The sequence below is a fragment of the Heloderma suspectum genome, chromosome 3, assembly GCF_057233095.1.
Source record: "Heloderma suspectum isolate Gila_16-S chromosome 3, 16-S_ref, whole genome shotgun sequence".
Lineage (NCBI taxonomy): Eukaryota > Metazoa > Chordata > Lepidosauria > Squamata > Helodermatidae > Heloderma > Heloderma suspectum.
Window position 1 is genome coordinate 126,194,217 of NC_139460.1, and position 24,623 is coordinate 126,218,839.

The 24,623-nt window shown below is 42.1% G+C and overlaps 1 protein-coding gene across 1 annotated transcript in view; it reads left to right on the forward strand.

The window, feature by feature from the left end:
• Positions 1-24,623, forward strand: part of SLC9A4 (solute carrier family 9 member A4) — a 39,208-nt gene that overhangs the window by 12,343 nt on the left and 2,242 nt on the right. The window contains exons 5-11 of the mRNA XM_084841789.1: positions 3,088-3,290; positions 7,130-7,216; positions 8,868-8,938; positions 10,955-11,116; positions 17,127-17,223; positions 19,319-19,450; positions 23,237-23,327. Of these exons, the coding sequence (XP_084697915.1) occupies positions 3,088-3,290; positions 7,130-7,216; positions 8,868-8,938; positions 10,955-11,116; positions 17,127-17,223; positions 19,319-19,450; positions 23,237-23,327 (843 nt within the window). The remainder of the gene's footprint in view (positions 1-3,087; positions 3,291-7,129; positions 7,217-8,867; positions 8,939-10,954; positions 11,117-17,126; positions 17,224-19,318; positions 19,451-23,236; positions 23,328-24,623) is intronic.

Below are 24,623 nucleotides of genomic sequence, written 5' to 3' on the forward strand. Positions count from 1 at the left end.
GAAGCCCCCGCCCCGCCACCTTGCGAAAGGCACGCAAAGTGGAGCACTTACCTGGTGCCATTCGCGCTGCTTTGTGAATGGCGGCCACATCTGCAGCCGCCATTCGCTTCCCCATTTAGGCCATGATAGGCTACGTAAATACTTATGTAGCCTATCACGGCTAACGCATTTGCGTCCCTGTGGAGGCTGTGATAGGCAACGTAAATATTTACGTAGCCTATCACGGCAAAAAAAGGGAACACAAATGGCAGCCACCATAGCCGCCGCCATTTGCGTTCCTTTTTTTTTGCCATGATACACCACGTAAATATTTATGTAGCCTATCACGGTAAAAAAACAGGGGTGTAAATGGCGTAGCGGCCGCCATTTGCACCCCTGTCTTTTGCCGTGATAGGCTACATAAATATTTACATAGCCTATCATGGCCAAAAGCATGAACGCAAATGGCGGCCGCCATAGTTGCCGCCATTTGCGTCCGCAGGCTCCACACGCCTGTGAATGCCGCAGAGCAGAGCCGGCCAAGTTAGGATTTCGGGGGGAGGTGTGGAGTGCCTCCACCCCACCACAAATCACCCCTGAGAAAGGTAAGTGACTTTCGTACATCCCTAACTACAATAAAATGGTGTTTGCTTCTGCTGCCCTGATGCCAAAACACATTTACATGGGAATAAGCAGCATTTTGTTGTTGTAGGAAGAGATAATACACATTTAAAGTAAAAATAATAAAATGGGCATCTTTAACCAAGAACATGCCCAGCCACTTGTTGCCGCCCATAAAATGTTTTTAAAAATAAGAATAAGGAAAGGATGATGTGGAGACCAGGGTCAGCCCTGGTGGTCCTACCTCACCCATGACAACCCATTGGTGCCCTCATCACCTGCTGCTCTCTAAGTGGTCATTTGGGGGGAGGGGGCTGGGCTGCTGGACCCTGTACTTTGCCTCAAGGTCCAGTCCTAGTGTCACCACTGCAAAAGGCTTCCCCCACTAAAAGTCAACAAAAGGCTCCCTCCATTCAGTTAGGTTAGTGAAATGAAGAAAGCTTGGGGGGAAACCCAGAAGTGGATTAGTGTGTGTATGAGTTGTGATTAGTTATGGTCCTGAAAACAAATTCTTGGCCTGAGCATGTAGTCGGAGACTCCATGGTCCTTAATTCTGAGTATAAAGAAGCTCCCGAGACACCATTTCACATGTGGTTCAGGAATGATGGATCACAAAGTTCTAGTAACACCCCCCCCCCCGAGTAGATCCGCCAAGCCTGAAGTCTGCCCACCCCTGATTAAAAACATTGTTAAGTGCAGAGAGATGCTAGGATTCAGAGCTGACTGGTTTAACCAGTTTAACAAGGACTTCCACAGGTGTGTTCTGTTGTCCAGGTCATTTCATGCGTAACTGTACTCTGCTAAACAAAGCAATACCTATAGGAGAGCCACTCTGGATACATTAAGGAAATTAAACTACAAATTCAAACTGTTTCCATCATAAATCACCTAGGTCTCACAGAGAAATCTCAGCATTTTAACAAAAAAAAGAGGGGGCGGTGGGGGGGAAGAGAGTACTTTCAGGGTAATTTGGGAGTGTGGGTGGGACAATTTGTGACAGTTAACCTGGATTAAGATTGTGTAATGTAGATATGCCCTACGTTTTTCAGGACCTGCTTTTGGGGTTAAGAGAAAGAGATAGAGAGGCTAGATGAGATCTGATCTGGCAGGGTGTGACACATTTGTGTGGAATAAAAGAGACAATATAAGATGGACTCACTGAAAGCAAAAATAGAAATCAAACACAAACATTTAACATTTAAAATGTTGCAAATGCCCTTTAACTAAAAATGTAATTGAAAGGGTAGTGTGTGGCAATGTACAATTCAACTTGAGTCATTCCTTAAAGAAGAAAGTTATTAACGATATTACATTTATTTTTGTCAATGAATGTTAAGCAGATGCATAATAATGAATAATTATTAGACAATAAATCCCATCAAATACTGGTGGTATAAGTGGGTCAGAATGTTACCATTCTCCCTCATTTCAAATGCAAGGTCAAATTATGGCCATGTATAGTTGTTTATGTATAACCTCTGTTGGTGAAGATAATAGCCCTTTTCACATATTTGAACATGTTAAGGGAGGGGGAATGAGATTGGATGTGCTGCTCCTGCTTCCAGTCTCTACACATGCATCTGAAGTTTTCAATAGATCCTGTGCATGTAAAATTGTATGCATATTGGGCTTTCTCCATGTGAGTGGGAACTCTGAAAAAGGAGGTGTGTGTATACACACAGACAGACAGACAGACACACACACACACACACACACACATTCTGATTGTCAAATAAACATGAAATTCAGCAGAGTGGGCAGTGTGCATGATCCCACTCCCCTATGGAGACAGTGTGCATGTTTTCCTGCCCTTAAAAGAACATGTGAAAAAGACAACGGTGTTTTTCAAATTTGGTGACCATTTTTTCATATGAAGCTCTTCTTTATTCTCCATACTTGATAGAATTTAATATAAACTTGGTAACAGCTTTTATAAACAGCCTCTTGAATCAGTAATGTCTTCAAATCCAGTTAATTCTTTCTGATACATTTTCTCCCTTTAAGCTGTTTATAAATTAAATGTCTATTTTATAGAGACCAGAGGGAAAAAAGATGGGAGTCTTGCCAACCAATATGACACGTGATTCAGCGTAAATGCCTGTAAAAGGATTTTACTAGTTTGTGCAATGTAGATTGCAGAGGCTGGTTGTATGCGTACATGCAGCTTGATGTATACCCAGCCTTCAGAGATTATGCCCAGTATTCCTGAAGATCCTTAGCTATGTCACAAGACAAAACTACAGTTCTCAGAACTCTTGGGAGTGGATTTAAGCAAATGTCACTATAATACTATCACGGCTAAACTTACATTTTAAACCTGGGCTTTTCTCCAAATCCTACATTTCAGTTACTATGCTACAGTGTAATATACTCTGTGATGTCAGGTTAGGCTAACCTGCATTACAGCACAAGTAGCATCCTGTTTATGTGGAAGTTTCCATTTGGTTATTGACTTTGGTTACTGGTAAGTTTTTGTTTGTTTCTTAGGCGTGCTTTTGCTGTTCTGCATCAGCAACAGATTCAGGACTTACAGATTCACTCTTAAAGATCAACTGATTATCATCTACAGTGGTCTACGAGGAGCCAGCAGTTTCTCCCTTGCATTTTTGCTTCCTCTTGCTCTCTTTCCTAGAAAGAAAATGTTTATTACTTCTACTATTGTGGTGATATATTTTACTGTATTCATCCAGGTAAGGAGACTTATTAACTGGACATCATCGTAAATTGGTGGGCCATATAGAAGATTTGCAGTGGGTGGCTCAAATGCTTCCTGTCCCCAGTCACATCCATCACATGGAATAGAATGACTGCAAGCCTACCTTCCTCTTCCACCTGTCTGCCCTACCTCCACTGTCCCTGCAAAGATGGGACTTCTGAATACTGCCAAGCCATGTAAATCCAATATGCATTGGGCAACATCTAGTGTAGCCAGATGTTCTACTTTATAGAGAACAGTCCTCTAATTTGGAGAGGTAATAGTCCTCTGTTTGAAGGTGTCCTCTATTTGATGGGCTGTTCAGACCAAGTCTGCTATAGAGATATAGAACTATTAAGAAGGTAGGGTGAGCTGTGGCCTTGGCATTGCCCATCAAGAGTTAGCACCTGGACAGCAGATTGAGCAGGCACACAGGTTACCTGGTCACAGTTTTCTTGACTACCATAAGATGTATTATATTTCTATTTAAATTATAGTTATCATTTTTTAAAATTATTTTTCTTGTAACACACACTTCCACACCAGTGGGACTCTGCTTTTAACCTCTAGTGAGTGGAGGAGCAGGCACAGGCTAGTCTAGAACAATCAGAAAGCTGGATACAGAAAGGGAAAAGAGGCTATGGAAGGACAACACTCTCCAGTGGCGGTGACCTGCAAGGTGTGTGCAATGTTTGTTTTCTTGCCTGAGAACAACATGGCCTACACCTGCAACAAGTGCAAGTTGATCATGCTGCTGGAAGAAAAAGTAAGAGGACTGGAGCAGCGACTGTCGACCCTCCGGGGAATAAGAGAACACGAAGAGTTCTTGGACAGAATGGTGGAACTACAGCAGCAAAGTGAAGACCAGAAGCTTGAAGAGCAACAGCAAGCTGAAGTAGAAGTGGGAAATGCTGAGGTGAGGAAAAATGGAGTAGAGGATACTCGGAAAAGGGTAACAGTTAGGAGAAGAAGAACTAGATGCCACTCTGCACCAGTGGAAGCAGTGGAGCTGTGGAACCGATTCCAGGTACTTGAGGATGAGACTGGAGGACAGCCTGCAGAGGAAGAATTACAGGGGAACCTGCATGAGAGTGAGCAAGAGGCTGAAGGTCAGTCAAGCAGAGGCGATGAAACCCAGGCCCACAACAACAAGAAGAGGAGTAGTAGTGGGAGACTCCTTGCTGCGTGGGATCGAAACCCAAGTATGTCGTGAAGACCCGTGGATTTGCCAGGTATGTTGTCTCCCAGGAGGATGGATTAGAGATGTGACTGAAAGGTTGCCTGCACTCATAAAGCCCACTGATGGGTATCCCTTTCTTCTCATCCATGTGGGAACAAATTATACCACCAAGCGGAGCTATGAAGAAATCACATCAGACTTTGAAGCTTTGGGAAGGAAACTCAAGAACTTTGGGGCCCAGATAGTTTTCTCATCCATCCTTCCAACAGTTAGAAGAGGGAAAGAAAAATACCCCAGGTGCATGATTGGCTACGAAGGTAGTGCCGACGAGAGAGATTTGGATTCTGGGACCATTGGCTATACTTCCTGGAAGATGGGCTATTGGCAAGGGACAGGTTGCACCTCACAAAGGCTGGGAAGAATGTGTTTGGCCACAGCATGAAGGACTTCATCAGGAGGGCTTTAAACTGAATCCTATGGGGAAGGGAGATGTAAAATTGGGGGTAGCAATGGACGAAGGCTTATGCACCACAACAGAGAGAACAGCTCTAATAGCGCCCAATAATAGTATTCAGATACATGTAGGAAGAAAGCCAGACTATGAAGCACATGGTCTTCGATGTCTATATACTAATGCCCAGAGTATGGGAAACAAACAGAACAAACTTGAACTCTTAATACAAGAGGGAAATTATGACTTGATAGGTATAACTGTGACTTGGTGGGATGACTCTCATGACTGTAATACAGCAATTGAAGGATATAACTTGTTCAAAAAGAACAGAAGGAACAGAAAGGGAGGTGGGGTTGCACTGTATGTGAAAAATACATATCTCTGCACAGAAATACGGGAGGATGAGCTTGGGAGCCCCATCGAGAGCATCTGGATCAAAATAAATGGAGCAAAGAATAAAAGGAACCTGGTGGTCAGAGTCTACTACTGGCCACCCAATCAAGGAGAAGACGAGGATGAAACTTTTGAAAGGCAAATAGCCAATGTTTCAAGGAAGCATGATGTAATAGCAATGAGGAACTTCAATTTCCCCGATATTTGTTGGGAGACAAATTCTGCAAAACATGGCCCCTCCAAGAAATTCCTGACTTATGTGGTGGATAACTTCCTCCTACAGAAAGTAGAGGAAGGAACTAGAGGATCGGCTATCCTTGACTTGATCCTAACCAACAGAGATGACTTGGTGGATAAAGTAGCAGTTACAGGAACTCTGGGGTAAAGCGACCATGTTATACTTGAGTTCCTGGTTCTAAGGGAAGCAAAAGCCGAGTGTAGTCAAATGCATACCCTGGATTTTAGGAAAGCTGATTTTAATAAACTCAGAACAATGATCAGTGAGGTCCCATGGCAGGTGACTCTAATGAGAAAAGGAGTCCAAGATGGGTGGGAGCTTTTAAAAAAGGAAATTCTCTAGGCACAATTACAAACAATTCCAACAAGAAGAAAAGATAGAAGACAACAGAAGAAGCCAATGTGGCTTCACAAAAAGCTTAGAGATGACCTGAAAACAAAAAGGGACACATATAGGAAGTGGAAAGAAGGCCAAGCAACAAAGGAAGAGTACAGGCAGGTAGCACAGAATTGCAGGGATGGTGTCAGGAAGGCTAAAGCTGAGAATGTGATGTGGCTGCAAAAAAAGCAAATGCTATGCATTAATAGAAGCATAGCTTCCAAATCCCGGGAAGTGCTAGTTCCCCTCTACTCAGCACTGGTTAGGCCTCATCTGGAGTACTGTGTCCAGTTCTGGGCACCACACTTTAAGAAGGATGCAGACAAACTGGAGAGGGTTCAGAGGAGGGCAACAAAGATGTTCAGGGGACTGGAAACAAAGCCCTATGAACTGAAAGAACTGGGCATGTTTAGCCTTGAGAAGACTGAGGGGAGACGTGATAGCGCTCTTCAAGTACTTGAAAGGTCATCACAGAGAGGAAGGCCAGGATCTCTTCTCAGTCATCCCAGAGTGCAGGACACGGAATAATGGGCTTAAGTTGCAGGAAGCCAGATTCCGGCTGAACATCAGGAAAAATGTCCTGACTATTAGAGCAATACGAGAATGGAACCAATTCCCTAGGGAGGTGGTTGGCTCTCCCACACTGGAGGCATTCAAAATGAGGCTGGACAGCCATCTGTCAGGGATGCTCTGACTTGGATTCCTGCATTGAGCAGGGGGTTGGACTCGATGGCTTTGTAGGCCCCTTCCAACCCTACTATTCTATGATTCTCTGATTTCTAAATTTGCAGCTATACATATAAATTGGTATGTGCAAATGTTATGCAAATTGTTGTTCTCTTTTGTGGGTGAAACAATTCATCTTTTTTGGCAATGCATATGTGGCCATCCCACCAAAATCACATGGTCAATTATCAGGATTTTTTTTTTTCTGGAGCATAAACTGCAAGATTTTGGATTTTATGTGAGTAGGGCATATTTGGACATTGCAAGGATGGCAGAAGCAAGGCAGGCACATCAGGTGGTCAGGGAGAGCAGGAGTGCCTTTACCCCCCCCCCCGCCCCCCACAATGGACAGAACGGTATTGTCCAACCTGGCTGTCTCAGTTTAGGACTAAATACATTCTGTTCCATAATTTAATGCCTGAATTAACACTGCAATGCTTTCTTTTCTCTTTGTTCCAAATGAAGGGAATCACCATTAGGCCACTTGTAAAGTACCTAGATGTTAAGAAGACCAATAAAAAAGAGTCCATCAATGAGGAAATTCATGTGCGAGTAAGATGAATGTTAAAATGTATATATTTAATTGAATATGAGAACATAGCAAGCAGCCTTATACTATGTTAGAGTATTTGCCCACCTAACCCAGTCCTGGATTGGATCCTGATTTAGTCATAGAGTAGATCTATCATAATCAATGATACTTAAGTTAGCCATGACTTGATTTCAGTGGGTCGGCTCTAAGTATGACTAAGCCTGGGTCCAGCCCATTGTCTATTCCGACTGGTGGTAGTTTCTGGAATCCCAGGCAGAGTACTTCTACATCACCTGCAACCTGATCTCATTTTAAGTGGACCTGCCAGGGTTTGAACCTGAGACCTGTTGCATGCACTTCTCTTGGTTTTTTGGCTGGTGGTGGAATCAAGGGGTAGTATCGACCTGTGCCCCAGTGCTAGCACTAATGTTGTTGTGCTAGCATAAGCCAACACTGTGCAAGGTAACTAGCACTTCCTCAGGCAGGAGGGGAAAGCAGTGATTTGCTGCCAAATTTGATCTGGTGTGATCCAGCACTGTAGGGATTTCATTTATTTATTTACAGTATTTGTTGTAGTTGTTGTTGTTCAGTCGTTAAGTCACGCCATATCCAAAGACATCAAAGCGGTGAACAGCAGGCATGATAAAGAATAAAAACATCGTGTTAAAATAATTTAAAATGGTTTAGAAAGAGACAGTATTCTGATAAAACCAAGTTTGATAAACGGCAGCTGGTCACTCGAGGAAGGCTTCCTGAAATAATGATGTATTCAGGAGGCGCGAAAACAACACAACCTTGATGCCTGCCTGACCTCCAAAGGCAGGGAATTCCATAGGAAGGGAGCCACTACACTGAAGACTCTTTTCCTGGTGGGCTCGAATCGGGCCATGGGTCCATGTGGAACCACCAGGAACATTTTCTTATGATTTGCTTTGGTGCTGTGTTTCTGGGCAGCTCTTAGCACTGGAACGAAGGGATAAGGGAAAGCTGTCTCAGGTGAAGCTATTAGTGAGTATGCTCAGAGAAGCTGTCACCTGGCCAGGGACACCCCCCACCACCACCTTTTAGAGAAAGGTCTCAGTATAAATAATGTGCCAGGCCTAGATGAACCTGTTGGCGATCTTGGTGCTTGACTCAGATCTGGTGGCCTTAATCCTGAGTCTATGCTCTGCCCAATATAGGGAGTCAATCATAGGATCACTGTGCGTTGATTACGCTACAGCTGTAATCCTATGCACACTTAACTGAGAGTGATCTCCACCGAAGACAGTAAACTTCTGACAAAGTGGACTGTAGTCCATGAAAGTTTATGCCATAAGAAATGTGTTAATCTTTAAAGTGCCACAAGACTCTTTGTTGCAACAGACTAACACGGCTCTGGACATTCTAGGGTTGTATTAAATATCCAGCAATGGCGTTAATTAATATTATTACAGATAGGAAGTGGTACCATTTTTACCACTCTTTGTAACAATTAAATTAGTCTCTGCTTGTCATACACTACAGTCAGGATGATCATCAGAGAATTCGTAGCGGTAGTGCTCTGTTAGTTTATAACTTAAAAAAAAATTATTTTGCAATTGTGTGGGGACATAAACAAAGTCACAATGGGATTACAAGAATTACTTTAATATGAAGCTCACATCTATCTGGAATTTTGTGTGTCTGTAGTTGATGGATCATTTAAAAGCTGGAATTGAGGACATATGTGGACACTGGAGTCATTATCAACTGAGAGACAAGTAAGAATGTGTCTGTTACTGTCAAGTAAAATAAAGCAGCTGACATTGTCACACTTCTGTAGTAGAAGGGTCCAAACTGAAAACACTGTACAGTCGTGGTCTTCTTTTTTCCACTGTGGATCTAATAAGGATATGCCACCCGGAGATCTTAATTATATAGGACGACATACCAATGCTTTAAATAAACAAATAATAAATACTGAGGTGGGTGTAGAATGCTGGTAGGATCCCTGATACCAGTGTCTGCTCCAGGTTTTGGAGGGCCTTTGGGCAAGACACCCTCAACGTGAGCCTTCCTTCTCCTTGCCATTATCACCAGCTGTTGTTGCTCCTCATCCTCTTCCTCACCATCGCGATCACTTGCTTGCTTGGCAAGCGGAGAACCAGTGAGCAAATAGGCAGTGGCATTTACTGCTCCTCTTCCTACCACCATGGTGTCTGAGCCAGAGCAAGAAGAGACAGGTTAACAAGCAGGATGCAGTGATGTTGAGGAAGAGGAAGCGGAAGGGGCTCTCATCAATGAACCCCTGCTGGGGAGTGGGACCTCGGCATGTGCTCAACTATGCCTACCCTTGATGCTAACTCAGCCTGCCTAGGCTGACCCCACATAGGCCGTGCCTTAATCTGGCCTTGCACTTAAAGGGAGATAGGTTTCAAAAGTGTTGAAAGCAAAGAACAGGGAAAGTAACAAAATGTAGCTAATATAAAAATGTATGGTGACAAAAAAAAAAAAAATCAGAAGGGTGAGTTAAATAGCAATATACTCGAAAGCTTGCAAGATACCTGACAGGTATTTTTTTTAATCTGGTGTACCCAAGTTTCTGCAATAGACAGAACTCTTCAACAAATAGAAAATATCTGTGCCATGTCAAAAGCTTACACAATCTTGGCTCATTGAGGTTTGTTCAATAAAATATACTGTCTTGTCTATTTTATATCTCTGAGATTAGTAGCACAGAGGGCTCTACGAAAATAAAAATAATGTAGTTTCCTTATTTGATTAAAGGATGCATACACATGATGAATGCTGTGGATAAAACAACAGTTTTCTCTGTGTCTAGAATTTATGCAGATGTGTCCCCTGCAGTCTCATCCAAAATTTGCAGCCGTTTCCTGGTGCAGCGATCGATACACCACATCTTAACTATGTGTTGATTATATATTTATTTATTTGCTAATGCAACAAGTGTTAACATAAGAACTAACAAAACTAATTGTCTGGAAAAGAAGTACACAGTATCTCTAATTATGATTTGTATTTTAAATTATGATTAATATATTTTGATGTTGCAAAAATGCTCCCTGTTACACATTTTTCATTTATTTCAATGGGAGAAACTTTTGCGGAAGAAATCCTATGCAGGTTTACTTGAAAGTAAGTCTTACTGATTTCAATGAAAGTTTTTCCCAAGTAAGTGTGCATAGGATGGCAACCTCAGTCTCTTTTTAAAATCAATAAGACCTAAAAGTGTTTCATTTTGGCTGGATGGTATTCACTGCAAACAATTTCTTTGTGCATGCTTATTTTCACAAAATCATGAGCCAGAAAACAAATGTTTGTTTCACTGTCATAGTAATGCTGATCTAAAGTTAAGGCAGTCTGTACAACATAGACAGAAATTCTGTCCTTCAGTTTTAAAATGCTGAAGGACAGAATGGAATCATACTAGTTCATTTGGAAATTTACTGAAATATTACTGAATATGCATTATTAAGGGGAGCTACTGTTGTTATGCCCTAATAGAATATTTGTACACAATAAATCTGGATTCCATGGCTCCCGTATAGTCATGAATGTGCTTGATTTCATGGCTCCCTTATAATCATGAATGTGCTTAGCCTCATTAATGAATTTAACACAAGTGATGGCCCATGAATCGCACCTCTTTGCTACTGAGATCTGGTCCTTAAGAAGAGATGCCTTGATGTCCAGTAATTAATGCAGGAGTGATGGTTGACTCTCTCTCTCTCTCTCTCTCTCTATATATATATATATAAATTTATTGCTCTTACCAGATTTAAGAAGTTTGACAACAGATTCCTAAAGAAGATCTTATTACAAAAACATCAGCCCAAATCCAGCATTTTTTCCCTATACAAGAAACTGGAAATAAAACAAGTCATTGAGATGGTAGAAAGTGGGGCAATGACACCAGCAACTTCAAAATCATCCTCTCTGTGAGTATCTACTTTCACCTGAGTTAAGTGGGAGATAGAAGGATAATTGAAGTCTACAGTGCTTGAGGAGAAGACATCCCCTTTTATATGTTCTACAAATATGTGGAAGGAGAGGGAGGAGGCGGTGTTGCAGCTGGGGGCTGAACCTCAAGGAAAAGGTCCAGGGCCCTTGCAGCGCAGGAGGGCCCTTAAATGACAATCCACTAAGTGGTAGGTGGTGGGGCAGTGGAAAACAGGGCCCATCTCAGCATCAGGGCCAGCATGGGAATGCTAGGCCTAACAGAACCATCCTTTCTTCTTCTTTTGTATTTAGCATCAGGGAAGCAGTAGCAAATTCCATTGTATTCCTCTAATTGTTTCAGTTGGTGTACTGCACCCCACAGACTCAGTCTTCCAAGCAAACCTAAGTTTATGTTAAACAACATCTTTCCACTGAACTCTCACAGGCAGTGGCCTCTCTCTCCTCAGGCCAGAAGCAGTGGGGGTTGCCCTCAACCACTTCCTGGTTCCTCCCAGGAAGCACAACCTGCTCAGGCCAAATCCAGTACTTCTTTCATATTGTTACACTAGTCATGAAAGTACTATGATTTAAGTAAGTTTAAAATGCAAAATTGCACATGGTTGGAGTGTTCCTTAAAAATAATAATAATAATAATCAGGGTTGGCAAGCAGGTTGTTTTTTCCTAAGATATCAGGAATGTAGAAGAAGCTGTGAAGCATGGAATGGTGGGGAGGGGATAAGGGAAACATGAGATCTGTGCCTCCCAACTAAAGTAAAGCCCCCCACCCCCACCCCCAATAAGGCCATAAAGTCCAGGGTCTAAAATTACTTAGCTACACCAGTGCAAACAGGATCATGTGTACTGTGCTCCTGACCTCCATGCGTTGATTTCAAGGTTGGAATATTGCTCCTGTGCATACAGCCATATGCACACAGCGCTCTCTCTGTAATCAGGAAGCCTGTAAAAGCGGTGTTTCCTGATGGGCAGAGAGAGGTCTACATGCAGTTGCATGCATGGAGTGCTCTGTTTCAGCTTTAGAATGAGCTTGTGTCGGTTGGGAATGAGGCTTCCTTCCACGGTCCCCTTCCTGCCCTGCCTTCTATGTTCATTTTACCTTGATTAGTCATCTAAAAAGGGTGATGAAAAAGTGATTGCTTATCAGCTCTCCAAACCATGAATGAGCTCTTTCTAGGGGCCGGTTCACACAACAATATATACCACATCATTATTTATCCCTTGATGGACTCAGGGTACAATCCTACATGTTTAGACAGAAAAAAAAGTCCTACAATTCCCAGCATGCCTCAGCCAGCGTGGCTAGCTGGGGCATACTGGGAATGGTAGGACTTTTTTCCTGACTAAACATGCATAAGATTGCACGTTCAGTTACTGATAGCTGAATGTGTGAACTGACCCCACTGAAAAGTGGAGTATTTGAAATGATGTGCAAGTTCCGTCAGTGGTGTTCGATGGTCCATTCACCCAAGCATGTGTAAACCAGTGTATGGTCCTTAGGCTGAAGTCTGTGCTCTTGTTAAGAATCCTTAGTTAAATTCATCCCTGCCCCACCCCCACTCCCCCAAATGATATGTTTCTACTAAGCATTTATTGATGGAGCATATTTTAATCAGTATGGCTGAAATTGAAAGGCAACCTTGTTTCATTTTTCGAAGCCATTTTGGCTCTGATTTGTTATTGTAATAAGAAATGAAAGTTCGAACATTAAATATGGCCTTTCCTTTTTAGATACTATATTAACTCAGGCCTCAAGGCAAACCGCAAACCCCCTCAAGACAAAGACCCCCACCTCCAGCAAGCTGGAGGCTTAATATTACATGTGAGCATGAGGGTGGAAAAGGCACAGATTCAAACTGATAGGTGAAACAACTTCTGTTAATTTAGGCCTCAAGACACACATTCCACCCTTAGATACTAAGTTTTAAGTTATCTCTCACTTGGTCTGAAAGACTCAAAGTATCTGTGCTGAAGTTTTAGTAAACATTGGCAAACTCTTTAACACTTAAGCACAATTATTTAAATGTAATTGAATAATAGGTTAAAAGTCAGATAGTTAAACAAGCAAAAATGTTCATTCAATGGCCAAAAGGCTTTTAGATCTTTTGCAAAACACTTGGAAATATGAACTCTGGAAAGCTCAAGGGTAGTGAAGAACTGGAAAGACATTGCTGAGGATGTTGTGGAGCCTTCATCACTAGAGATAGTTAAGGGCAGGTTTGGCCAACAGTTGGTTGTTTTCAGTGTTCTGGTTGGGATGCGTGTTGCAGCCTCCCCAGAAATATGGCTAGTTGGGATCTGGCTTTTTCAGTAGCTGTGCCCAGGCTCTGGAACTCCCTTCAAAGATTCCCTGCCAGCAATAGCCTAGGAGGCTTAGGAAGGACAGAGGGCTCTGGCATTGGAGCCCTCCATCATGTGGGCATGTAGCCCATAGGATTGCTCTCTTAGTATGATGACTAACTTGCTTTGGATCATCGTCTAACCCATTATCTTGTGATTCTGTGACACATGGAATGGAAAACAACACTTAGATTAAGTAGCAGCCAGATCGGATGATACTTTGTCCAATGGCTTCCCTATGTATGGCTGGAAAGCAGGAGTGAATGCATGCATTCCTTACCTACCTCCAATGTGGCTGGATGTCCATGTGGGAATATAATGTCTGAACAGGATCTACATGTGCACAATCCAATGCATCATGCAGGTCAAATGTATCATGCAGGTCAAATCATGCAGTTGATTCCCAGGTTTTATTGGGAAATCAACTGCGTCATCTGTCTTTATGAGCAAGGACTCCCTATTCAAATGTTATGCTCTCATGGACCTGTGGTATGTCAGAGGCAGTCATTTTGCTGGAGTGACTTTAAAAGTTTTGTTTGAAAAAAATGTAATAAAACAAAATCTGAACATCGTTAACAGTCCTTAACAATTATACTCAACAATCCCTCCCTTCCAACTTTTGATGTTTCCACTAAAGAGATTCTGTTTTTTAAGGATCAAATACATATAATAAGCTTGAATACACTTGTGGTAAGTGTAGATTGTTAGGCTAAAGTTATAATTCACTTTTAAAGGAACCAGGGGAGGTTTTATAGCACCTGCACTAGTGTGGAACTGCAGAGCATAATGACCAATGAAAGGCTTTCAATAATAAAAAATAACATTTTATTGGGTAGTTAACACGTCTGCTTTGTTTTACTTGGAAATAGATTTGTATCATAAATTGTATAGCATTGAAGCACAAATGTGAAAGGACTGGGGTTATTAAACAGAAACCATGTTACTTCTCCCTCAGGCAGATATGCTCACTGTTATCAAGTTGCTTGGTTAATAGCTAACTTCATGAAAAGAGTTTTCCATTTTTATACTTGTGTTTTAACTGTATGACAAATTGCCTTCATAATATTTGTGGAGTTGCTCATTGTTCACCTGAAACTAAGGGTATTTCAATAGAAAAATCTAGAGAACTAGGTTAGCTGACAGTTTATGCACAATGATTTTTTCTACATGTGAGCCATCCTGACTGAACTCAGTACACATTGTCACTGTTAAAACATGCCATATATCCCACAGCAGTTCTCATGATCATGCTAGAAAAAGTGCCTTCACCAACTGTTGTTGGATGTATCTGTGATCATCAAATTCACACTGGACATTATGCATATGAGCGTGTGTCTAAGGATAGTTAGGGGAGTACCCAGCTTGCTGGGGGAAAAGGTAGTCACGACTGGGGAAGGCAATGGCAAACCACTCTGCTATAGTCTGCCAGGAAAACACAGAGAAAAAACAGCATCCCTCTAGGGGTCAGTAGTGACTCGGTGCTTGCACAAGAGGAATCTTTCCTTTCCTTTTCCTAAGGATAGTTAGAATTCTTCTTGGCGTAAAATAAATGTCATGTAGGAATTGTGCTCTAGGGCTGTTTTTATGTGGTGGTGTGCCCACTATGAATGTTATGGCATGTCTCTTCACGTGACATCTGTTATGATCGCTACCTCCTAGCTGAAGCCACATTTAGAGCTTTTCCAAGACGTGGTGATTGGAGACTTTAACATGTATTAGAGTATGGTTTGAAGGCACATGAGGCAGAGACCTTGCTGAAGCTAAGCAGGTCTGGATCTGGTCTTCCTGGGTGGGTGATTGCCTGGGAACCTTATGTACACCACCTTGAGCTTTTGTACACGAGACATTTATTGTGTGCTCATGACTACTCACTCAAGGTAGTTTGTGGGAGAGGCCCTGGAGGATGACAACATCATCCTCCAGGAACTCTCCCATTCTTTGCAACCATTATAGTGTCGTTGTTTTCTAACAAGGAAAGTCAGGTATTTCCCTGGATGGCAGCATGAAACCCTGGTGTATTTGTGCAATTCTGCTATACCACAGCACTACCTAGTGCTGTTTAATGGAACATATAGAAAGGCAGTGAAAGAAACCCCCCAGAAAAAAAAAAGGCCATGTGTATAGGAGCCAATCTTAATCCCACAAAGGATCCAGAAGCAGAAGCCTTGGTAAAATGGTGGATTAAAACCCTCATGTAGAAAAACCCCTTGAGTCCCATGTAATGGAAGAAAGGTGTGACAGGGGCAAAATAAATAAGTAAACAAACAAATGTAAAATAATACAAGGCTGACTCTACATCCCAAAAGTCTTCTTCTGAAGTGCCTTCACCAAATCGCTGTGACATGAAAAAAGGTTGTGTGAACCAGTTCATAGACTTTGCTACCTCATTTTCTATTTGTAGCAGGAGGGGGCCAGGGTAAGTGTGATTGTAGTATGGAAAAACTGCTGAACACCATTGAGAAATATTGAAATAAGCCCGTCGCAGACATTCACTGTACTCGGGGTTGGGGTGGGGTTTGCCATTGCAGAGGTAGGCTCACCCCTTTCATGCATCCAGCCTCAACATGTTGGTCAGAATGTCTGCATAATGACCCATGGAAGTAGATAGCAACTGCGTGAGCAGCACACCAGAAAAATACAATACAATACAAATGTGGTTATAATACACATGGTTAGCACAATGACATGTAATCTCCAGTATGTAGATCAACCTTCCACAACATGGCACTCTTGAAATGTGTTGGACTATAACTCCCATCATTCCCAGCCAGAAAAACTGGTGTGATGGGAGTTGTAATCCAGCACATCTCAAGGGCACCTGTTTGTGGGAGTCTGATATAGATGGTCACTGCAACAGCATGAGATCTTACTACGGGGAAACAGCATCCATGCCACTGAACTACCTTGAAAATACGGGCCCTGTAGAGACTGTCTCTTCCGCTCCTTCCGCACATGTTTTGTATCATGATTATTATGATCATTGACAATCAGCTGGGAACACCATCTTAGGAACATGAAATGGAAGGTTTTTGGAGGCTGGACTACAATAGTAGAGAACCCTTTCTCTGGAAACACTCCGAAACCTGAACCAGAACATGATCTAGAAGAACTGTAAGACATTTTCATTTGGATTGGCCTTTAATGGCTGAAATCACACAGCTTTACTGTAGTTTAAATTCTAGTCTTTTATTTTATAGTTGTAAGGTGTTAAAAAAAAATCACTAAGTTTATTGAATGTTGCTTTCAGTCTTTTGTTACCCCCACCCCACCCTTGAGCGCTTGAGTTGAGTTAGGAATTTAACTTGCTAAATGAATAACAAAGAATAGTTCTAGCTGTTATCACTTCTATGTCAGCAGGCAGTTTTCAACAAAGAAATATTTTCTGTGTGGGGGACATGGGATATGTGGATTTTATATGGATGACACTGACTCATTTATACACAAATATACAGTATGAAGAAACTAAATTGTGTGTCCCTTTGCTTTTATGGAGAAATCCTTGTTAGCAAGGCATCCTATGAACACCTAACAAATGCTAATAACAAGAGTGTACAGAGATGCACACTGTGTACCATACAGGGCCAACAGTGTATAGGAAATGGTTGGACCTTTGATCTAGTCAGTGTAATGTTTGCCTTCCTTTCTATTTGCAGGAGGTATAGAAATCAAAGAACACGGAGACTTGCCCCTGAAGAGGTGGAGTCCATACAGAATATACTGGCACACAATCTGTATCAAGTGAGACAAAGGGTGTGTGTTTCTGATTCTGGTGACATGTGTCATAGTTCTAGAACAAAAGATCATGTTTGCACTCTTTAAAGCCTTAGTGGCAGAGAGTGATAACAGAAATGTCAGCATTATTGGTTGAAGTCTATCGCAGCTGAACCACAGAATAACATCATGGGAAAATATGGGTTCAGATCCTTAGTGAATGTGTACATGTTTCTTGTGTACGCATGTTTTAATGCTATAATGATTCCCACAGACTTGATACCTGCACTTGCTGTGCTTCTTCCCAACAGCACAAAATAAAAGGGTCACCAGTCTTTTCCTTCCCAAGCATTCACTTTCATTTCTGATCTACAATGACAAATAGCAGGAAACAAATAGCAGGAAGACTCCAGGGACTGGCACTAGGTGGCAGACGTCCCTTGCTTAAAACGTTGAATGATCAAAGAAATAGTCTTTTCTGTTTCTAGTGGCCTAGCTGTGTTATATTAGTTCAGGGCTAGGCAACCTTTTTGGGCCCGTGGGCACGTTTTACATTTTGAAAAAGTGTCCCTGAGAGCCACCACAAATTGCCATCAGGGCGGGGTGGGCGCACCTTCCCTCACTCGCCATTTCCTCCCCCATCCCCCAGTTGCTTTTGCCATACTCACCTCAAAGTTACATAATGAGTCAGTGTGATTCTCCCAGTTGACCCACTTCCTGCTGCTGAGGTGAAATTGTGGCAGTGGTGGGGTGCCATGAAAGGGCAGCAAATAGTTATTTAATGTACTATTGTTGCACTTTTTCTCTCAGAGAATGGCACCTGAGGGATTTTCTGGCTGAGGTGCCCAAATAGTCTTGGATACTAGTGGCCAGTCTTGGATACTATACACCTTGACTTGGGGTGGGTCAGGGGTGGCGCTATCTGCTTTTCTGTCTCAGGCACCAACATGTTTTGGACCGGCCCTGTTACACAAGTATTATGGCAGAAGCTTTTGTGGACAAGAGACTGTAATCCATGAAAGCTTATGCTATAATACATGCTACATTAGTCTTTAAGGTCGCACAAAACTCTTTGTTGTCTTTGGCTGTTGTAATGCATCCAAACAGGATTAACTTCTAGTTAGTTTCAACTTTCAAGACCTTGTTTTAAGCACAGAGAAACTGACACTTCTGATAGCTGTAGAATATGTTCATGCACCAGGAGTTGGAAAGCACTTGCTTTCTCCTTGGTTAGATTAAAAAGCCTTGTTCCCAGTAACCACAGAAATATGCAAATGGCTGCCTGACTGCCATGCCACAACCCAGACAACTAAACCATGACAGTGTATTTGAGCTGACCAATCAAAAGCCCTGGTGGAGAAAATGGCCAAATCCTGACATGTCGCACCTCCCAGACAGGTCAGCAAGGTCAAGCACTACCTCCACACATATGGCTCACTGCGGCTTTTCTGTGCATCCTGTAACTTAGATGAGCCATTCAAATGCAGCTGAGGTCCTCCCATCCCTGGGTGATGATGTTTTTCTCCACAAAACCTCCCAGGCCTCTTCGTGCATCTGATGAAGTAGGTTCAAGCTTAAGCTCGTGCTTCCATAAATTTGTTTAGGCACCAAGGTGCTGGATTCTCTTTGCCTTATGGAGAACAGTCACACACGCACACACACGCGAGACCTGCAATAAAAGTTTCCTGTACAGGATTTCAGCCAGCCTATGCCTTCTTCCAGGATACTCCCTTCCATCCTCTCTTGCCCCTGGTTTTCCATCCTCGCCCCATCCAACAGTCAGCCAGCTTTTTGTGGCCATTGAGCATGCTCAGTTCTCATTTGGCTGTTTTGGGGTCGGTCCCTCCCCCTTCCCCCCACTTAGGGATTTCTACAAACCTATTCCTCCCTCCCTCTTGTGTGTGGATGGTGCTGTTTTGGTGATACAAAGATCCACACTTGGGGAGTGAGTTTACTATTTGTATATAGAATATGCTAATATGTACATTACTTGTTTGATCCATTTTGGTGGAGATCTACAAGATAAATTGCATCACAAAAAACCCACATGCTTATAAAGTGATTATGATTTTTTGGTGCACTGTTTGGGAGTTTATCCTGAGAAAAATCTCAAATGATGCTGTTCTCATTTCAGACGCTGTCATACAACAGGTACACTCTTGCCACAGACACAAGCGAGAAGCAAGCCAAAGAAATCCTCATCCGGCACCAGCACAGCCTTAGGCAAACCACGAGGAAAGGATACAGCCTACCGTGGGGAGGGCAGGTACCTTTCACAAGCTGTGCTATTTGTGGAACTGAGCTATGCAAAATAGCTGAACCGCCTGCAGATACAAAGGCCGCTGCTTATTAGCACTGTAGGCTGTGGCCACGGAATGCTCCTCTATTATTCAAGCTGTTCCTGCAATGATAAAGGTTCTTGTAGTACTGGAAATGCTGGTGGTGGTGGTGGTTCATCAGTCCAGCATTCCTTTTTAAAAATAAGAGTTAACATGAACATCCATGCTTTATAGCTGAGGTCTCCAATGTGGTGCCCACAGATACCTCTCCTGGTGCTGACCAGGCCCCTTCTTATTTTTATTTTATTTTTAAAGATCTGTTTTTAATTTAAAAATAATTCACCAGGAACCTAGCATACTGGAAAGTGAAGTGTTGTCTTCCAGTGGCATGGCATCTTTATTTTCAAGAGTACTTCTAGGAGCATGTATGGTGTGTTCTCTGAACATCATTGGTTTGCCTTCTATGAAATGGCTATGCTGTTGTGCTTTGTGGAAGCTCATATGTGATTTGGCATTTGGGGTTCAGAACCCACCTCTGCCTTGTGCTCAGTTTCTTGGCCAAATTTCTTGTCTCTGAGCCACATCAATCTGACTTGTGTGAAATGGGTGTTGGAGCAGAAAATTGCAGGTTCAAAAGACTGGTTTTGTACTCTGCCTTGTAGTTAAGTTCTTGGGTAAGTTACTTTTCTTTAGTCTCATCAGTTCATCTTCTGGGAAATGGGTGTTTGTGACTGGCCACGTCCACCATTGCAGCCATTTTTGTGAATGGGCAAGTCCCACAGCATCCACAACATTCTCTCAAAGTTCTAAATGTGCCCACCAACCCCAAAAGATTGAGGACCCTTGATCTATGGAAGTAATAATAAACCCACCACCTCAAATTTTACTGGGTAGTGGGATAATTTTCATTAAAAATCTCAAAAACTAGGAAAAAAACCTTCAACAGCTGGGAAACGAGATTTCTGATATATATAGAACACAAATCTAGGTTACAAATGGATAGAAAAATTAGTATTAATTGGTTGCAGTTGGAGATTCTTGCTGAAGCCTTTAAAATGATTGCTGAAGTAGGGGATGATGTGTTTGTGGTTTGCCCACTTTTTCACTGGTTCTTTTGAATGCCTCCTCCTGTCATGGCAGTGCCAGCACACCCTGGAGTCTGCCTCATTAGAGCAAATGGGGATGGGCTGGATTTGAAAGACATCATGTGAGTTTCTCAGCTGGGAACTGGCAAACCCAGTCAGCAATGCTGAAATGGCTTTAGCCACTTCCAGCCTAATCTTTGAAAAGGACCTTTATGGCAATGTATATGATTTCAGAAGTAAAGGGAACTGCGAAATACTGTTTGCACCCAAAGTACTATTTATTTCAATGAGTGGAAGTTTGGTGTGAACAACAAATAGTCCCTTATGAGCAACACACAATTTCCTGTTAATTGTATGCTACACTTGTTCTCTCCCTCCCCCTCCCCCTCCCTCCCTCCCTCCCTCCCTCCCTCTCTCTCTCTCTCTCTCTCTACCTCCCTCTCTCTCTCTCTCTCTCTCTCTCTCTTTCTCTCTCTCTCTCTCTCTGTCTCCACATGCACGCACACGTACACATACCCTGGCATTCTGCTACTTGTCTGCTGGAGAGTTTTCTGCAACTATTCCATTGACTTGGCTTGCACATAACAAAAACCCAGAGTATGGGTTGTTGTAGGAAGGCCTGGCGTGCTATGGTCCATGGGGTCACGAAGAGTCGGACATGACTGAACGACTGAACAACAAAAATGGGTTGTTGTTGAATCATGGGTTGCTAATCATGAACAACCCAGAGTTCACAGCCCAACAACAAACCGTGGCTTCTCTTCCTGGGTTGTTTGTGGTTAACAACCCATAGTTAACGCATGCTTCTCATGAAATGAGAACCCACAGTTCAAGTGCAACCCACAATTCAATGACAACCCATACCCAACCCACACTTGACCCATACTCTGGGTTCTTGTTACATGCAAACCAGGCCACTGTCTGCTGAAGAGTTTTCTGAAACTTCAAAGCATCTCTAGTCTTCTTACTTTAGCCTCTGTTAATCTAATAAAAGACCTCATTTTATTTACTTCATATATTGTTTTAGAGAGCGAAGAAATATTTCTGGCCACAGGGTTGCAATATCCATGAAGATTAGAAACTTAAACATGGCTCTTGTCAAGCGGACACACAGTCATGAGGAAAGTGGTAGAAAGCTAGAAATACAGATGCTTAGGAAAGTAAACTAGTGGGAAATTTGGGTGCAATGTTGATTAAAAATAGAGACATGAGCAACTCCCCGTAGGTCTTCCTCCTTGAAATCTGTTTTCATAAGCCAAAGGCATGGATTACTGCCAAAAGTCTATCTGCTGCATCTGATTTAGGATGGCCTCATTTGCTTCCTTTATTTACAAATGCCTGCTTTAATTACAGGTTACAAATATTTCAGTGCTTGAATACTTTACTAAGTATTGAAGACTAGAGTGGCTATACAAGTAATAAAGTAACGATGAATGCTTATTTTTCTCACAGTCACACTTATTCACACCATGAATGCTTATTTTCCCCAGTTCAGACATAACGACAAACCACAGTTTATTATGAGCAGAAGCCTGCATGAGCCTTAAGTTCTTGTGCTCCCTTTCCCCTGTTGCCTCCTTTGCATGTGTGAGGAGATTGAAAGCTTCCACTTTCACTCTTGAATAAGTTACTTCAGGAATAGACCCTCTAGCTGTTTTGGCCTACAGCTACCATCAGCCGTAGCCAGCATAGCCAATGGTAAGGCATGATGGAAATTGTAGGCTAAAACATCTAGAAGGCCACAAATTGCCCACCCCTGAGCAAGTTTCCCAATATGTCTGATCCTAGGAAATTGAGGAGACTGTGGCAGCAAAAATGACAGAGTCTTGTAGTACCTTAAAGACTAACAAATTTACAAAAGCTAATGTCAGAATCATGTTTTTAGTCTTTAAGGTGCCACAAGACTCTTTGTTGTTGTTTTTAAAATATGTAATTCTACAGTATACAGGATTATCTTGAAATGTTTAGCATGAGCTGCCTCTGTTTTCTTATGCCTTTTAAAGCAGAGATGGGCAGATTTTGGGATCGACTTTGCTTTTTACTAGAATGCATAGATGCAGTAATCAGAGCTAGATGCAAAATACTGAGGTGGGGCAATGGAATCAGTTACCTACTTCATCCCATGTTCCATGAGGAATATACAAATATATACAAATACAGGGATTCTAAGACAAAACTCTCAAAGTGGCCAGTAGAGCTGCACAAAGACCTGGTCAACGGCAATCAATTCATTCTTAGATTTTACAGGTGAGGCTAAGAGATCAGCAGTTAGCACAAGGCCAGCCATGGCAGAGACTTTTTTAAAATTTCAATTTAACTTGCTATGGCTAAACTATTGGGAGTCAGAAAACCTTGCCATCCTACTGCAATTAATCATTTGGAGATCTACCATTTGATCCTGATCCACCTTCTGCCTGCCCCTGTTGTAAACTATATTTGAGTGCCCTGGGTGGATTTTGTTTATTTGTTTAAATTACTTTATTTGAAGATTTTTCAATTAGAAAACAGCAATATTTCAATAACCACTTGTTTCAGACATAACAATTTCCTTAAGCACTCATTTCAGATATGATCACAAATTCTCACATATTCACTTTTCAGAGTGACCGGAGTTCAAATCCATTGAAATTATAATACACAAGATATTAGAAATGTGTGTCATCCTCCTCAACATTTCTTTGTCCACAGGCAGCCATGAAAAGCATGCGTTACTTGTCGTTACCCTTTGGTAATGTTCGACCAATTCGAAGTGAAGCTAGGAATGATGATGATCTAACAGGTAATGCATTTTAATCAAAAGAATACAAGAAAAATGACATGCTGCTTCCAATTCATACCAAATGTTATATTATCTCTGAGGTTGCAAATAGCTATAAAGTGTCCATTCCCAGGAAAAGCAGTTTTGGATCAGATATTTATAACATATGGACCATGAGAAAGGCATTTAAAAGGCATAAGAAAACAGAGTCCATCGGAATGCTGAAATGCTCAGCTTTCATTTAGACCAGCCTCACCCAGTCTGGTATCCTCCACATGCTTTGGACTTCAGTTCCCACCAGCCCAAGCCAGCATGGCCAATGGTCAGGAATGCTGGGAGTTGTAGTCCAGCACATCTGGAGGGCACCAGGTTGTGAAAGGCTGATTTAGAGAAACACTCTTTCCATTGATATTCTTTGCAGTTCTCTCTCTAATTTAATGGATTGTAAGCATGGAAGCTGAATTTTTGCCTATGGCTTCCGAAGACCAAGAAGATTAGAGATGGAATTGCCCCCATTTTAAAAGCTGTCTTTAACCTTTGAGTAACAGGCAGAAATCAACAGGGGATATTTTTCCTAACAAGGGGATACAATGATGGGGAAAGCTTGTTGACCTCTGTCTGTTTTGCACTTCTTAAAAACACAAGGGATCTTTCCATAAAAAGATAGCATCTGTAGATTGACATGGAATGGAAGAGAAGTGGTGGTGTGGTTGTTTTCATATTCCAGACTTCGCATATGAAAATGCAATCAGAAAAGCAGTTGTGTAATTCTAGTGTTCTTATATTGTACAGAGAAGTAGCCTTTGACCTTTTCAGACTTGGACCCCCCCCCCCCACTTACCCTGAACAAGTGTTAAAGAACCAACTTCTTAATTTTTTTTGTACCATATATGTATGAACTTGTGGTGTGAGTAACCCACCTTAGATTAGGCTGCAACCCAGTTGTGGGTCTCAACACACAGTCTAGATCATTTTTATAATAGATCTCATCATATTTAATAATGAACAGTCCAAAGCACAATTTAGAAATATGATAGGCCTGGTATACGTAAATGGCCAGAAATGCCTCATAGCTCAAAAGCATTTAATGATCCATAGGATGCGGGCTTCTTTAGGAAGCTCTGCATTGTGATCTTATGATGAAAGTGAAAGACTCACACTCTGACACAACAAGGCATATCAAAGGGCCCTGAAGCTAAAATTCTTTGGACCAAGTTCTTGTAAGCCCTGGTAATTACAGGTGCCCCGAAACCCATCCTGTTTTTCAATGGTAACCAAAACAATTCACTAATTACAGACCTGCCTATCTTAGATGTT